Below are 16,805 nucleotides of genomic sequence, written 5' to 3'. Positions count from 1 at the left end.
GGTGAGTCTACATCCCATCGACTTGACAGTCAAGATCAGCCATTGAGGTCTTTGGTTCGTCACTCCAACAGGAACGATGGACGGGTCTGTTTATCTGCTCATCCATTCTCAGACCACTCCTCTAAAGGATCGTCACGGGTCAGAGGTCAGAGCTGATGACTAACATGAAGCATAGCTAAATAAAGAGTGAAGGCGTCGGGCGGTGGTGTCGCATGCCTTTAATCCCAGCACTTGGGAGGCAGAGGCAGGCGGATTTCTGAGTTCGAGGCCAGCCTGGTCTACAAAGTGAGTTCGAGGACAGCCAGGGCTACACAGAGAAACCCTATCTTGAAAAAACAAAAACAAAAAACAAACAAACAAACAAACAAACAAAAGAGTGAAGGCAAAGATAAGGTGAAGGAATGACCCTCTACCCGAACGCTCTCATCCCTTAAAATGGAGGACAAAGGTGACTGAGGGGTTGACATTTCAATATCATCAAAGGCGGGTCCCCCTGTTGACTCTCCCAATCTCCAGACAGTGATTGAGAAACTTAAAAAAAAAAAAATAGAAAGAAAGTTGCAAAAGGTATGAGTGGCCTGCGTTGAGGTAGCTCCCGCCCAGGGGGCGTGGTCTGCACATATCTCCTTGCTGTGGTTAGGCTCCAGAGGTGGGAGATGAGGAGGATCCTTCAGGGGAAGTGGTGTGGCCACGGCTCCTGGAAGCCCATTGACTGACTCCAGCAGCTTCAATTGGCCACACTCTGCCTCTTCAGGAGGCCCTGGAGGTATAAATAATAAAACAAACCAGGCAGGCCCGTTTGGCCCTGTGGATGGCGCCTGGACCCACTGTGAGTATGCAACCCCTTCTGGAAAGATGTAGAGTTTCTAGTCTATAGCTCACGAGGACAACTCCAGGATAAAAGGCTGAAGGGCACTGTACTCTCTAGAAATGTGGAGGATTTCTAATGTGTGTAAGAGCAGCCCCTGGGGGTGTGCCGGGCAGGTACAGTGGGGGCTCGGTTCGTTTCCATGGATACTTACTTCTGAGAAATTTTTAGAAGAAAACTGCACAGGGTGGGGAAAGGGAGAGAAGGGAGCTCTTCAGAAGCAAGGCCGTCCTCGCTGCCCTCTGCTTGCCGCAGTTGGCCTCTGTGGCTGTTTGCTTCCTTCCAGTTGAGCTGCTGAGCCAGGAAGTATCTATCAACTTACAAGTTCATGGGGGAAAACTCTCTCTCTCTCTCTCTCTCTCTCTCTCTCTCTCTCTCTCTCTCTCTCAAGGTTTTAATATATAGCCCAGGCTACCCTTCTCTCTTGGCCTCCTGAGTGTTGTTGATATTACATTCAGCACTTAAAAACTATGTTTGAAAAGAATGCAAAGGAAATTCTGCAGGACAAATTAATAAGGAAAGCCATTCCGGCCTCTGTTCTCCAAGAAATGAGCGTTAGAGTTCTCTTGTGGGGCAGATGTCTTTCCATTTAGTTCTCAACTTGCTTTGAAAAATAATGTCATGTTCATTGCCTCTAGATAATTTTATCTTAAAACATCATCAGTCCCTTAAAACAGGTGAGTCCTAAAGTGTATCCAGGATGTCTTGGCTCCTCTCTTGAAGTACTTTGTTACATCTCTGGGAAGGGTCTTTGGAATCTCTCAGCTCCAGAGAGCTCTAGACAGATCCAAGTGTTGCATCCTGACAAACTCCAGGAAGGATCTGAGGGAAGCTGAGGCCCCAGAGAGCACAGGGTCCTTTGGGTATGGAAAGAAAGGTGCTTGATGTAGGCAGCCAACCTGGGATGTCCCCCACAGGACGGCGAGCTCTGTGGTTGCTTAAAGCTCAAGACAGCATGGGTGGAAACTCGTCAGAAGCAGCCATATGCATTGGTCTCACTGGCTGGAGAAGGGCTAGATGGCCAGTGGCTTTGTCAAGGAGGAAAGAGGTGGCACTGTTAGGAGAGAGGTGGACGTGGGACCTCCTCTTCCAAAGTGAATGAGTCTAAATCTCTGCCCAGAGAATAGATTGTCTTTACTCCATGTATTCTGGTTATTACTGACTTCTCTAGCCAACTGCTATTAACCAGAGAAGCATTGTGCAACCCCACCAGTACCATAGTTGGTCCCTGTCCCCACAGGCACCATACCCACAGACATGACCTTCTCTGGGTCAGCAAATGTTTGCAGACAACATTTACACAGGAAGTGAATATGCAGAATTCTTTTTCTATCCTTGTATTGTGCAAGCTTACCAGTGTGATGATGATTGCCAGAGAGTCTTCATTGTATAGTGACTATCTGCAGTGTGGTGATGATTTGAAATGCATAGAGGATGTACGGAGGTTGTGGGTCAGCACCATATCATCTTATAAACAGGAACTGAACCCACCAGAATGCCAAAAGAAGGGTTATACATTCATTTATATTCATACATGGGCACACACACACACACACACACACACACACACACTTAATTAGACAAGGTCTCCATGTGTCACTGTGGAAGGATAGTCCCTTCCGCAAGGACTGACCGCATGCAGGCTTGATGCTAGCAGTGTAACTTGTTCCAGTGGCTTCTCCATGCTGCTAGGGGGTAAATAAGAGGTGAAAGTATTCATAGGAAGAAAGAACTGTTTTCCCAAATAATGTGGGAGGCAAAGGACCAGGGAATCACAGCGCTGTCTCTTGTGTGCCCCACAGCCTTTGGCATCGACCTTCTTTTTCGTGGTTTTATTTTTATACACGTGATTTGTGTTAGGAGCAAATACACACTCATATGCACAGAGACACAGAGAGAGCCATATACACATTCCAGCCTGCAACCCAATAAACTCTTACTCAATTCAAAAGATCTGACCCATCAATTTATTGGGAAATAACCAGTTGCTCTACTATTTTAATTGCCAGAAAAAAAAATAGCCTACTTCAGTATCTCACCCATCTGACAAATTTGGGTCAGTTTGGGGGCTGTGGAAATAGGTGGAAGCATGGGATTACTGTGGGCTGTTTCGGAGTAAAAAGCCAAAGGCGGGCCTGGCCAGGGAAGGGCAGGCCTGAAGTGAGCGTTAGAAATCACAGTGGCAGTGTCACAGGCTTATAGAGGTGGAAGGTGTGGTCCACTCATGGCCTTGTCCTGAGGGGGTGGAGCCTCGGCTGGGCAACAGCATCTGGTCGGGAAGAGACCAAATTGTGGCCCTTACCCAAGCAGTCTTACATGTGAAGATGCAGCTATCCCAAGGGTTTACAGAACACACAGATAAGAGAGGAAGGCTCAGTATCCCAGCATGAGATCCCCTCCCAGCCCTCACTGCTGTGACCCGGCACTGTAGAGCCCTTTAGGGCTGGAAGTGGAGCTCAACAGAGAGCCCTGCTGTGAGAGGGAATATCAGGCTGGTTCCTGGGGCCCAGCAGCCAGCCAGCAGTTGGCTTCCCCCCACTCCCTGCCTGGTTCAGGCTTCTGGCCTGCCTGCTCTGACTTGCACGCAGCTTCCACGTGGCCCTGACTCCCAGGAAGGTTGGCAGATTGTCTGTGGAGAACTTTGTGTCAGCTGTGTGAGTGACGTGGCCTGGCTTAACTTTTCCATTCCTGAGCATTGGGAAATGGCCCAGGGTGGCAGTCCGCTTTGAGCAATGCAAGCTTCTATTTTAATCCAGGGCGCCTGTGGCAACAGCCCAGCCCACAGAAGCTAGCGCTCCAGTTTTGTTTTGTTTTGTTTTTCAGACAGGGCTCCTCTGCGTGGTCCTGGCTGTCTTGGAGCTCACTCTGTAGACCAGGCTGGTGGTCTCTGACAGAGATCTGCCTGCCTCTGTCTCCTGAGTGCTGAGATTAAAGGTGTGATTACCATCAATTCAGCTGAGTTCTTTTTTCTTTAATTTATCTGAAGCATCTTTATAGATTCTAGCATTTCTCTCCCATAATCTATTTTGCCCAGACTATCACTAATAGCAAGTTAATTTTAATTGTTACTAAATGGGATTCCAGGAAGGGTAAAGTGTTGGGGGGGGGGAGACTCAGGGAAAACAGGACTGTACCAAACGTATGCCAACAAACAGGTCTGAGGTTCACCTTCCTAAACAAAAATCCTTCAGAAAATTACATCATAGATACAATGTTACATAACATGGGAGTTACAGAAGGATGTCGATATTAAGTTCAAAGCAGTGTTTCATTCTACAAGCTCATTATAAGTTCAAAGCTACAGTTTCACATGGCCTGGCTTTATCATAGTGCACACCTGTGGCCTCATCCTTGGACCTGATCTAGAATGAATGTTTTCCTTTGAGCACAAATTTGTCTCAAGCCTATTTCTCTTTTCAGTGTAATTATGAAAGCTTATTGTATTTCTTATTATGCAGCCTTTACTTACTATTATGAAGAGTGGACACATTCTATTCTTGATTCTAACATTAGTCCATCTTTCTAGCAAACAACTAAAACCATCTCTTAAAACCTAAGATCAAACCAGGAATTCTATAAAATCCTTAATTCATAAACAGCATTTATCTGTAAAAGTTCATCTTTAGGTTGATCTGCAGGAAGTCTGTTCCATGGAGTGGGCTAATGTGCAGGAATCCTCAGGCTCTGTAAGGGTGACAGGAAAAGGCATATCAGCTGCAAGAAGCATTCCTGAGATAAATTCTCTTGGGACCTTGCCTTTCAGAGCTTACCCATCTTGGGACATGCAAAAAGGTGGGCCACCTCCAAGAAGGTCACCTGCTAACCTTAGCCTTTCCTAAATGGCTCCTGACACTGGCTAAAAGGAGCCCATTGTCTCAGAAAGTTATAAGTCACATCCTGAATCCCAGGAAAGGACAACACCCACCCATCAACTAATTCTGCCCAAAGGGTCAGAACCTCTTAAAATCCTGCTTGGGGACCAGACCAAGGCTGGCTGGCACCTGAATGGCACCCTTGTTCTGCTCCCTCCACACATACTGGTTCCCTTATTTACCCACAGGCTCTCACTTTAAGATGGCTCTCAGCCGAGTCCTGCCCCCCAGCTTCATGCTAGGGCCTTTACTGTTGTGTGGTTTACCATTTCCTATGGGCCATGAACTGGGAAATGGAAATTACAGGGAACAGATGGTGGCATAAGAAATACACATAGAGGCATGGTTTTGCTCTACATAGGAATAGCCCCAAAATTACTGAATGCCATGTTCTTGGCAGCTCTATGGAGCTGCAGAGCCAGAGACAAAGGGAAAAAATGAATGGCATTGTCTTTAAGAGTTCTCTGAGCCACTGGGAGGTGCAGCATCTGAGAAGTCAGGCCCAGAGCCAGCAAGGCTTGGGTTTGGTCTTCACTGACACTACCCCTTCCCCTTTCCTAAAGAGGCTAAGGAGAGGGCTACCAAAGACTGAGGTTTCTCTCTGGAGGACATTAATTTCCTGTAGATCATGGGGTCCTCTATAGGAGGCTTGATCTCTGAGAATTAGTCAAGAAAACCAAAGCCAGCTCAAGCCAGCCAACCCCAAGGTGGAAATAAATTGGCTTGGTTTGGAAAAGTGGAGGCAGGTGGGTACCAAAGAAAGGTTGATTCAGGGACTTAAGATGTCATTAGATGTGACTCTTCATTTCTCTTTATCGCTGTCTTTCTTCTTGCCATCTACATGTGTGAGAGGTGGCTAGCTCTTTAGGTTTGAAGCTATGTCATTAAAGCAATCATACTTAATGGGACTCCCATTAAGTATATCCCTCAGGAAAATCACGGACTGACTTCAGTTGAGTTCCACTCTCACCCATGAAACAGTGGTAACAAGAGGATGAAGTGTTGTTCTGGCATGTCCTCAGTCAAGTGCCCACTCTGCAATATTCTGTTATTGTGGGGGCTGGTGGTAGAATGTCCTCAAAGATGTTGAGACACTGCTATCTTAAGATAAAGAAGGGGCTGGGACTATAGATCAGTGGGCAAAGCACTTGCTATGCAAGCAGAAGGACCTGAGTTGGGATCCTCAGAACCCACAGAAAGCCAGGAACAGTGGCAAACATCTTTAATCTTAGTGTCCTGTGGCAAAATGTCAGGCAGACATGGTAGAATCTCCAGAAAATCCTGGACAACTAGTCTGGCCTGTACAACAGTGAGCAACAAGAGACCTTGTCTCAAACAAACTGGAAGGCAAGGACTGACTGACTCCAAAGGTTGTCCTGTTCTATTCATGTGCGTGCACACACACACACACATATGCACATGTTCATGTGTATCATATATATGCATGTATGTGTGTATGTATTAATAAACACAAAGATAAGAGAGAAGAGCTCAAAAGCAAGAGTGGTAGACTAGCAAGATAGCATAGCCAGTAAAGGCACTTGCTATCAAGTTTGACCTAAGTTTGAACCCCAGGACCACATGGTGGAAGGGGGGAAACCAACTCCTTCAAATTGTCCTTTGATCTTCACATATGTGCTGGGGTGGGGGGGGGTGCACGCATGCATGAGTGCGTACATGCACATGTGTTCTCAAAGCAATAAATAAATAATTGTAAACACAATTTAAAGCAAGAAAGGTGTTGTATGCTCAGGCTTCTCACTTTGGACATGGGAAAAGTAAAGTCTAGCCCCCGAGGAGATGACAAAGATTCGATGCCATCAAGACTCTCAAAGCACTCGGCTGTGGTGTTCAGCACCCTACAGCCGCTGTCTTCTCCCATGGGTCTTCCTGATGGCTAAGATGGGAGGGAGCCATGGGGTTCTCCCCTTCTTGCTTTAACCTCAGATCTGCTGCTCAACAGGATAATCCCCAAGGACAATGACTCGCATGCTGGACCTGGGCCTGTTTCTGGCAGGCCTCCTCACTGTGAAAGGTCTCCTGCAGGACAGAGATGCTCCAGATATGTATGATTCTCCAGTCAGGGTCCAAGAGTGGAGGGGCAAGAAGGATGCCCGGCAGCTTGCTCGACACAACATGGAATTTGGCTTCAAGCTACTGCAGAGGCTGGCCAGCAATAGCCCTCAGGGAAACATCTTCCTATCCCCACTGAGCATCTCCACTGCCTTCTCCATGCTGTCTCTCGGGGCCCAGAACTCCACACTGGAGGAAATCCGGGAGGGCTTCAACTTCAAAGAGATGTCAAACTGGGACGTCCATGCGGCTTTCCACTACCTTCTCCACAAGCTCAACCAGGAGACGGAGGACACAAAGATGAACTTAGGCAATGCTTTATTTATGGATCAGAAGCTGAGGCCCCAACAGAGGTTCCTGAACCTGGCTAAGAATGTGTATGATGCGGACATGGTGCTCACTAACTTCCAGGACTTAGAAAACACTCAGAAGGATATCAACAGATACATCAGTCAGAAAACCCACAGCAGAATCAAAAACATGGTAAAAAGCATAGACCCAGGCACCGTGATGATTCTCACAAATTATATTTACTTTCGAGGTAAGGCTAGGGGCATGCTGGTGTGGGGAAGGTAGAGGGATTTGGGTTAGAAACTTGACCCAGTCCTTTGCTTGCTCTGAATCTAAATCCTGGTGTCAGGAACAGTCCAGACTCTACCCTCTCTGGCTGGAAAGTAAATGCCAAGAGGCATAACCCACCAAGGAGCTGAATCCCCCCAGGGATTCCTAGGGGAGATGAGCATTGCAAACCCTAGATTCCCGTGTGTGTGCTTTCATTGTGGCGGGTTGTCCTCATTTGCTTTGGTTTAGAAGTTGAAGTCTCTGCTTCCTAGATAAGAGAGAAAGTGAAAGTTGGGGAGGGTTACTCCAAGGTCTAAAACTATTCATTCAGGACCAGAACCCACTTCTCTAGGGCTTAATGCTATGCACCTTGCTTTATAGTGCAAGGTCACCTGGAACAATTGAATGATGGTGGTGGTGGTGGTGGTGGTGGTGGTAGTGGTGGTGGTGGTGGTGGCAGCGGCGGTGGCAGCAGAGCGGCCATTTTGACTGGTGGTAGCGGCCATTTTGATTGGTGCCTTCATCCCTTATTGATCTTCAGAGATTTAACCTTAGTATAAAGGAGATACTGAAAAAGTATATGGAAGAGTGTTCTCCAACATCTGTACTCACACAACAAACACATATACACAGGTTTTGGAAAAGTAGAAAAAAATGAAGAAAAAAAGAAAAGAAAACCTGAGGCTCATACTCTCCAGTCCCTGCAAGGCCATCACTTGGCTCAGTAATGGTCCCACATAGGGACGCAACATAGGAAGATTGATGACTGCTGAGGGAAAGGGAGACAAGAATGGCAGCCTGAACCACAGAGGGGTATGGGGTAATCCAGGCTAGCTCAGCATCTCCATTAGGAGCAGGCACAACAACAGTGCAGACGAAAGGAGCACTCACTCAACAAGGAGCACTCACTCAATACACACTAGACAGACTCCATCTGCTTCATCCCGTAAGTCACCAAGACACTCTCTGACGTGCCTGCCACATCCCCACTTTATACATTAGGGACTGAAATTTAAACACTTGTTCAAAACCATCCTTACAGAGCAGTGAAGCCAGGATTGGGACTTAGGGAGTCGGCCCCCGAGGCTCTGAGAACAGCAAGTTAGAAATTATACAACTGCGAGTGTATGTGCAATGTCGGGGCCTTCTCTAACTACAAACATCAGAAGCCCGAGGCTGACGAGATGGCTCAGGTGGGGAAACGGCCCGTGTTGCAAGCATGAGGACCTGAGTTCAGACTCCCAGCATAGGTGTTAAAATCCGGGCAAGTTGGTACAGATTTGTAACCCTAGCCCCGCAGGGTAAGGGGACAGAGACAGGAGCTCTCTGGCTAGTCCATCTAGACAATCCGTGAGCTTCCGGCTCAATGAGGGAGTCCTGACTCAAAAACAAGGTGGGGATTGATAGATAACACAAGATTAACCTCTGACTGTAACACTTTCATGCACGTGTGCGCATGCACACACACACACCACCAGTCAATCAATCAATCAAAGGGAGTTTGCAGACAGAGCTCTGCAGCACGGTGTCCCCGTGGTTTTCTTATGCCCACAGGAGAGGGGCGTCAGAATACCAAGGGAAGTATTTTCACTCTCACAAAGCCAAACAGCCTCAGGAACCACAATCCATCCCTCTGTTAAGATACAAGCTATGGCCATCTGAGCACCAGGGGCCTTAGGGTCATGTACTCTGCTACCTCACAGCCCTGCAATACGAGTCCCAGGCTCTTTTTGACTGGGTCCCTGGGCCTGTGTGCTTCCCACAGACATCCAGGCATGGAGAAGAACATTGCATCACTGCCCCTGAATCTGGTGGACGGTGGCCAGGGATCAGCGGGGTCAGGCCTCCTCCTTTTCTTCCAGACACCTTTGCCATTTTGTCGCCTCTACTCCTCAGGCAGGTGGCAGTATGAATTCGACCCAAAACAGACCAAGGAGGAGGAGTTCTTCATAGAGAAAGGCAAGACCGTGAAGGTACCCATGATGTTCCAAAGGGGCTTGTACGACATGGCCTATGACAGCCAGCTCTCCTGCACCATCTTGGAAATCCCCTACCGGGGAAACATCACAGCCACATTTGTCCTTCCTGACAATGGCAAGCTGAAGCTGCTGGAGCAGGGGTTGCAGGCAGACATCTTTGCCAAGTGGAAAAGCCTTCTCTCAAAAAGGTAAAGTCAGAGCTTTGTCCACAGAGACCCTTATCTTTCCCCTCTTCCCTCACACTCTCCTCATTTCTTCTCCCCCTAGTCCACAGCCAGGCTCTCTCTGGGGCTCTGTAAAGGTGGACAGGAGACTGGAGGGGCTATTTGAAGTTTATGCATTGAACTTATGGGAGTGTGGGGGTTCCAGTCTCGCTGGAGGGGGGTAGTCAGGGAAAGCTTCACAGAGGAGGTGGCATTTAAGGTACAGCTTGCAGGCTGTAGTGAAGAAAGAGAAGTCATGGATTCTTACAGAGGAAACTTTAAGGATGTACCGAAGGGACACTCCGCTCCTCTGAGCAGAGATGCATCTTGTCTCCCAGCCCCCTCTCTCGGCCTGGAGTAGCCAAAACCAGGAGTGTCCACCGCTTTTCTAGGAGACTCCCGTCTCTCTCTAGGGTGGGGACTTGCCCTCATATGCTAAAGGGAAACTTTCACTTCATCACAGTACACGTGATGAGCCAATATCCCTACTTCTCAAGCCCATTTGGGCTCCCTGGTAGTTGTGAAGTTCTTTTGAAGTATACATAGGGAGCCAAGCTTAGACACCTTCAACTCCCTTTATTGGGTAATTGCAGAGGAGAAGGAAAGAAGGAAAGAAGGAAGAGGAGGAGATGGGCTACTCTTCCTGAAGCCCCTTCCCACCGTGGAAGGACTAGGGGAGGCTGAAGGGCTACACCCTTTTCCACATCAACAGATACACGCCTAACCTCTCCCGCTTACACCCCAGATTTCTAAGCATGTAGAACACGTCAGAATTCAGGCACCAGGGTCCTCCAACCTGGCTTGTGTACTGAAGGCAGAGTCTTCACACAGTTTGAAAGCTGTTGCCCAGAGTTCTAGAGCAAGAGCTCGGGGTCTCCTCAGAGGAGACAAAGCTTTCTCTGTGAGAGGCACAAAGCTGCCAGGCTTTTGAAACAGCTACCTTTCCATCAGTCAGCTTCACACACACACACACACACACACACACACACACACACACACACACATATATACGCATATATATACACACATACATATGAGTGTCTATTTGTGCACTGGTCCCTTCTTCCCCCACATAGTACCATAGTATCATGTCACACATGTATTATGCCTATGAGTGTATCTATGTGAATCTACATTCCATATTTGAAGAAAATTTGCTATTTTGTTTTTCCTTTCTTATTCTCCCTTCTGCTCTCTGTTCTCTTATTCTCCCTTCTGCTCTCTGCTCTCTTTGAACAGCCTTCTACTTCAAACTCACTTGGCCAGATGTTTGCACTGTTTTCTTCTCGAAGACTATAGTGACTGAGGGGCCATGCTGCAGAGTCCAGGGTTAGCACCTGGACTCTTTCCATGGGCCAGCCATACCTTCTCCTTCTGGAGTGCTGCTTGCCCCTCTCCTTTGCTGGCTCCCTTCTCCTGTTTCTGTGTTAGAGCTCAACACCACAGGGCTCAGTCTGGATCTCTTTGCTATCTAGATTTTTCCATCTGGTGACTACAACAGTCAGAAATCTTTCAATACTGTGTCAACCATGAGGCTGTTCCTGCCCTCAGCCTCAGTTCCCTGCCTCCCAATGCCAGAGTCCTGTTAACTCAGGATATCTGATGGGATCATAGTCTCTGTGTGCTCAGCACACACACATACACACACACACACACACACACACACACACACACACACACACACACTGAGAGAGAGAGAGAGAGAGAGAGAGAGAGAGAGAGAGAGAGAGAGAGAGTGAGAGTGAGAGCGCTCCTGCCCAGGCCCACTTTTGACCTTTCTCAGTTTCTGGCAATTCCACTCCATAATCCAAGCTTGACCTACTGGGCCATAGTTGATCCGTTTCTCCCAACCGTTCCCACGTGTGTCAGGAAGCTCTGTTAACCTCACACTGAAACAAATTGGGTCTCAGCCTCTTCCCTCTGTCTCTGAGGTTCCCACACCAACTGCCTGTCAGTGGTCTATCACCTAGCAACAATGCCTATCCCAAGCATCAAATGCTAAGGGTATATTTTAAGCAGAACAACAGAGCTATTTTGAATCTTAATAAGGCCACAGCATGCCTCTGCTGATTCAGAATTTGACTGTGGTTCCCTGTTGACTCAGGGAGAAAAATCTATCTTGTCCAACTCCCTTCCTTCCTCAGGTTGACCCAAACCTCTTGTTTGACCCCCATCATTCTTGGTTCCCACAAGTTGATCTATTTATTTTGTTATTGTTGTTCACACTTACTGCCCCCTCACACACTACTATCTGTGAGTGTGACACACTATACTTTTCTTAGCCTTGGTTTCATTATCTGCCTTCCTGCCAGGACACAAGTCAAATGCAAGGGCTTTTCCTGTCCATCCCCATCAGGTAAATGCTATGTGCTTAAAAGCTATTTCATTTTTAAAGAAAGAAAGAATAAAGAAGTAGGAAGGCAAGTTTGGTGATTATCAGGCTAGCAAGAGTATCAAGATACGAGATTTAGTGAAAATCTGGAATGAGCCAGAAGTAAAGACGGAGAGGGGGCCCAAGGTCACAATGCAGTTCTCCTTTGCATGGCTCAGAAGACCAATGTCCTTTGCCCCAGTTGTGGGGCTTCTCGAGTGGGCTTGACCCCAGCTCTGACTGACTCCAGGTTTTAAGCTCTACTGTCTCTAGCAGCAGGCTTTCAGGGGTCTAATCTGCCTCGGGCTATAGCCCAGCCCAGTCTGCTCTGGGGAGATCATGAACACGGGGAAGAATCTGAGACTGTTTCCAGTGGATGTGTGCTCTGGGGAAAGCTGGGCAGGAAGCAGGATGTGGTGAGAGAATATGAGTTGTCTTGAATCCCAGAGTTGAGCCTCTCTTATTCCAAGGACAGAAACCCCTTGAGCCTTGATACAGGGAGGATAAAAGCCTCGTCCACCATCTTCCCAGGAGCCCAGCCTAGATGATCAGAGAGCACTTCCCATCACCCTTGTCCTTCTCTCCTCCACAGAGTGGTGGATGTGTGGGTGCCCAAGCTCCGCATCTCGTCTACTTACAACATGAAGAAGGTTCTGTCCCGCCTGGGCATCAGCAAAATCTTTGAGGAGAATGGTGACCTCACCCGGATCTCATCTCATCGAAGCCTGAAGGTGGGAGAGGTAAGCTTGCCTGGCTGGACTGCTGTCTCCTACTCAGGAGTCCTCCTGCAGCCTCAGCCAGAGCTGTGGTCAGAGCTCTGTGATCCCAGGCAAAGCACGTCTCAGCCTCTGATTCCAGTCTTTAAACTAGAATTGTCGCTCACACGGTTTATACTGGGCATGCCCTGAATATTGATCAAGTGCTGGGACATCTGTCAGACCCATAGCCAGTCTGGATCTGTCCGGAACCTTCTCTCTGGGAAGGAAGGAGGGAGCTGCACCATTGAGACAGGCAGGCAGAGGCTCTGCAGCTGAGTAGCAACCCGTTGATGAGGGCAGGAGAAGAGGGCTATGTGGACAGCATCTTCAGACTTAGCGGACACAGTATAAGACTCTCGGTTTAATTTAAATTTCAGAGCCATAATGCGCAACTGTTTCGTAACATAAGTATGTTCAGAATATTGCAGGGGGACCTATTCATACTTGAACATAACCATTGCTTATCATGAATGAAAATTTAACTAGATATTTTATATATTTAGCAACCCAGTTTGGGGGTTCAAAGGGCAGAAACAGAGAAGAACAGTGGGTATTAGGCACTGTTCTGCTGCAGTGATAGAACCATAGCCAAAAGCAACTTACAGAAGAGTTCACTGTGGTCTGTGGTCCCAGGGGGATGGTCCTTAAAAGAGAAGGCATAACAGCAGACAGCCAGAACTGGAAGCTGGCTGATCACATTTTGCCTACATACAGAAGTACAGAGTGAGAACAGGCAGCGGGTGAGACTCTAAACTCTCAAAGCCCACCCCCAGTGACATGTTTCCTCCAACAAGGCTGCACCCCCAAAACCTCTCCAAACAGTGCCACTCACCAGGGACCAAGTGTTTAAATTCAGGAGCCTATGACTACCTTTCTCATTCAAACCACCACTTAAGGGGAATGCCCATCCGAGGGTGTGTGGTCAATGTGGGAGGTGGTGGAATTGTCTGGTGTTGAGTATAGTAAAGGGAGGGGGTCAAGCTGTTCTGGGAGGGAACTGTGGTGGGGGATTGTGGGAGGATAGCAGCCCCCACTGCATCTCCCCTCCCCCCATCCCCACACTCCACTATAACACCATCCTCACGACTATGCTGGCCAGTTTTGACTATGTGGCCAGATTGTCTCCCTTTCTGGGCTTCCCGCTCTTAGCCTGACATACCCATCCCCCGACAGCCACTGACTGTCTCTTGGTTCTGCAGGCTGTGCACAAGGCTGAACTGAAGATGGATGAGAAAGGCATGGAAGGGGCTGCAGGCTCTGGAGCCCAGACATTGCCCATGGAGACCCCACGACATATGAAGCTAGACAGACCCTTCCTCATGATGATCTATGAGAATTTCATGCCTTCCATGGTCTTCTTGGCAAGGATTTATGACCCTAGTGGGTAATAAAGGAGCATTCCCTGTTGGCTTCAGACCCCACCCATTTCCAAGGGTTGCACCTCCAAAACCTCTCCAAACAATGCCACCCACCAGGGACCAAGTGTTATGGAGTCCCAACACGGCCCAGCAGCCCAGCTTCCTCTAGGGACTTTGTGCTCTGTACCCATTTATAGCCTCTCCCAAGCCATCAGCACTCCTGGACCAAATGCCAACCTTTACTCCCACTATGCCCACATCTCCTTCATCCCTGAAGGCAGGGAGTGTCTGTGATGTGATAAACTCCACCTCCCCTGACCCATCTGCTAGAGTCAGGTAGATGCTCAGAGGGAAATGGGAGCCACAGACAGTGAACCGAGCCTGGGTAGAAGAAGACATTGCTAGGAAAGCCACGGGTCTCATTTTGGAACCTCTCTGCCTCCCTTTCTGACGTGAGGATTGCCCTGCTCCTTGATGAGGCGTTGAGGAAATCGGTGCCAATTCCTTGCAGAATTCGTTTTCCATTGTGAGTTCCAGGCTGAGAACTCTGGCATGCGTGTTACATGGCTCACCTCCCAGAGTGTCCAGGTAGGGTTGGTGCTAGCCCAGCTAGACCTCCGGGAACACGGTGGAAGTGACCCAGCATTAGAAGAAGGCTGCCTTGGGGTGAAGCTGGAGATCGCTGCCAGATTTGTTCATTTCTTTCGGTCACAGGAGGAAGATTCTAAGGTTCCTCGGGCCTCTGGTCAAAGACGGGTTCTACTATTGAACCTTTGGAAAATGGGGGTCTCTACCTGTCTCAGAAAACTGACCCTGTGGTGTCAACTTACTGCCACTAGGGGGCACCAAGGGCCAGACCAATGGTGTGGGTCTGGAGCGCAGAGGGATGCCTTTATCCCTCTGGCTGTGAATAGCCTGTGCAGGCCTTGTTGGGGGAGGGACACTCAGACGGGCTTGGTACCTTTAAAGCAGCAATTGTCACTTCTTGCCTAGCAGTTCTCAGAACACCGTGACCTTCGTGCTTTGTTCACTAAAGCTCAATAGGCAACCAGAATGAGCAAGCCTTGTGGAGGAAATGAAGCTTAGAGAGGCGACTCGGCTTCCTGTGGCGTTAGAGTAAGCTTAGCATAGCAGTACTGGAGTTTGTGGTAGGAAGCTCTCTCGTTGCTATACATCTCTGCTCCAGCCAATGAGAGGCCAGCAATCACCTCTTTCCGCCATCCGACCCCTATGGGATGAGGATCCTCGGAGGCCAGGCCTGTGGAGAGGTCTGGGAACGACCGGGTGAGCAGAAAGTTTCAGAGTCAGCTGCTTACCTGGGTGGAAGTAGGAGTTGGGGAGAAACCAGTGGATCAGAGGCTGAGCTCCCCTTGAGCAATTTACTACATCACAGTTTATAAGTCGTGGTGCTGCTCATGAGGCACGGCCACGTTAGCCACTGATCCGCTGAGTGGCCCAGCTGGAGCCAGAGCCAATGCATGTACCGAGGGAATAGTGATGGATGCCTCCGGGGACCAGGTAGACTAGAAGCATTCCGTGAGATTCTACCTTAAGACCCTGGTTACCGTCTTCTGTCACCTCCTCCAGTCTGAGATGGCCAGCGTCTTCCTACGGATATCAACTCTAAATATCTAGCCCCCCTTCCCTCCCCCACAGTCCCGTGGGAATGCCCTCCTTCTCCTGATGAGTCCCTACTCGCCCTCCGTTCTTACCTCTTCACAGGCTTCCATCCTCTTCCTCGGTATCACTCAAGCAGCCTTTCTTCCAGGAAATGGCCCACTTCCAAGCTCATTAGTGTCTGTGTGTCTGTCCCCTCTCCTTCCACTTGAGCTGAAGTCAGTCAGAGCACACCATGGGCTACAGTTAAGCTCATGTCTACAGTCTCCACTAACCATAGAAACGGCTCCCTGAGGTACAGGAAAGCACATGGCAGGACAGTCAGATCCTATTTCAGGACCCCAGAAAGGAAACCAACACAATTATAACCCCTGATTCCAATTATAGGGCTCAGTCAGATAGTGTTTGCCCAGTATGTGTGAAGCCATGGGTATAAAAATACCGTCTTAAAAATGAAGGAAAAAAAAAAGGAAGAAGTTAAAAGTACAATATTTTCCCAGGATAGTTAACAAGAGACAAAATACAAACCTGTCTTCCAAACAGAAATTGGACATAAGCCCTAACTTTTAAAAATGACTGTTGCTTAGCATAAATATTTCCCAATATGGTTCCTGACCTTCACAACCACATGTTCAATACTCACAATAAAAATCACATATCTGCAATTTTTTTCCAAAAAGGAAACTAAGGAGGAGATGAGGGATCCACGCAAGTATCAAGAATGGCATGTGCAAAGGCCCTGTGGTCAGCAGTATGAACGAGGAACTAAAATGGCATTTTAGTAGCTAGAGCAATGAAATAAGGGAGGAGTTAGGCTGGAACAATGGACGGGACCTTATTTCCCACAAAGGAGAACAATTCTAGCACACTTGTGGCCAGAAGGTGACCCTCTAACAGATCACTATATAGCCTTGCATCTAAGTGCCCAGACTAGTACACGCAACAAAGTGTGTGCTTGGTATGTGGTGTTAAGATGAGATTTCCACACAAACACTCATTTGCAGACAGCTGGTTACCACTCAGTCTCCCCTGTTTTCTGGTGGGCAGGCCTGCTAGCATGGTAGGTGTATCTCTTGGGAAATAGCCAGCCCTACTGCTTCACAGCATCTGCAGATCCACCTCCGTGTGCCTACTCAGGCCGTCCC

General features: G+C 48.4%; 1 protein-coding gene and 1 long non-coding RNA gene across 2 annotated transcripts; one reads left to right on the top strand and one right to left on the bottom strand.

Annotated features, from left to right (window-relative positions):
* The first annotated feature begins 648 nt into the window (after positions 1-648).
* Positions 649-16,323, top strand: Serpina12 (serine (or cysteine) peptidase inhibitor, clade A (alpha-1 antiproteinase, antitrypsin), member 12). Its single transcript, NM_026535.2, has 5 exons — positions 649-829; positions 6,704-7,354; positions 9,271-9,541; positions 12,520-12,667; positions 13,885-16,323. The coding sequence occupies exons 2-5, from the start codon at positions 6,721-6,723 to the stop codon at positions 14,071-14,073; spliced, it is 1,242 nt and encodes a 413-aa protein (NP_080811.1). The 5' UTR covers positions 649-829; positions 6,704-6,720; the 3' UTR covers positions 14,074-16,323.
* Positions 7,297-12,767, bottom strand: Gm31271. The gene is made up of 3 exons (XR_381873.3): positions 12,566-12,767; positions 7,744-7,924; positions 7,297-7,642 (listed from the first exon to the last, which is right to left on the bottom strand). It is a non-coding gene; the product is annotated as a predicted gene, 31271 (long non-coding RNA).
* Positions 16,324-16,805: the final 482 nt, after the last annotated feature.

This window comes from Mus musculus, chromosome 12 (assembly GCF_000001635.26).
Source record: "Mus musculus strain C57BL/6J chromosome 12, GRCm38.p6 C57BL/6J".
NCBI lineage: Eukaryota > Metazoa > Chordata > Mammalia > Rodentia > Muridae > Mus > Mus musculus.
This window is presented reverse-complemented; position numbering and strand designations above follow the sequence as displayed.

Excerpts from the sequence above, each read along its gene's own strand:
- Serpina12 (NM_026535.2), top strand. The coding sequence starts at position 6,721 with ATGACTCGCATGCTGGACCTGGGCCTGTTTCTGGCAGGCCTCCTCACT. Across the intron at positions 9,542-12,519 it reads AAAAGCCTTCTCTCAAAAAG|AGTGGTGGATGTGTGGGTGC; the intron begins GTAAAGTCAGAG and ends TCTCCTCCACAG. Across the intron at positions 12,668-13,884 it reads GAAGCCTGAAGGTGGGAGAG|GCTGTGCACAAGGCTGAACT; the intron begins GTAAGCTTGCCT and ends TTGGTTCTGCAG.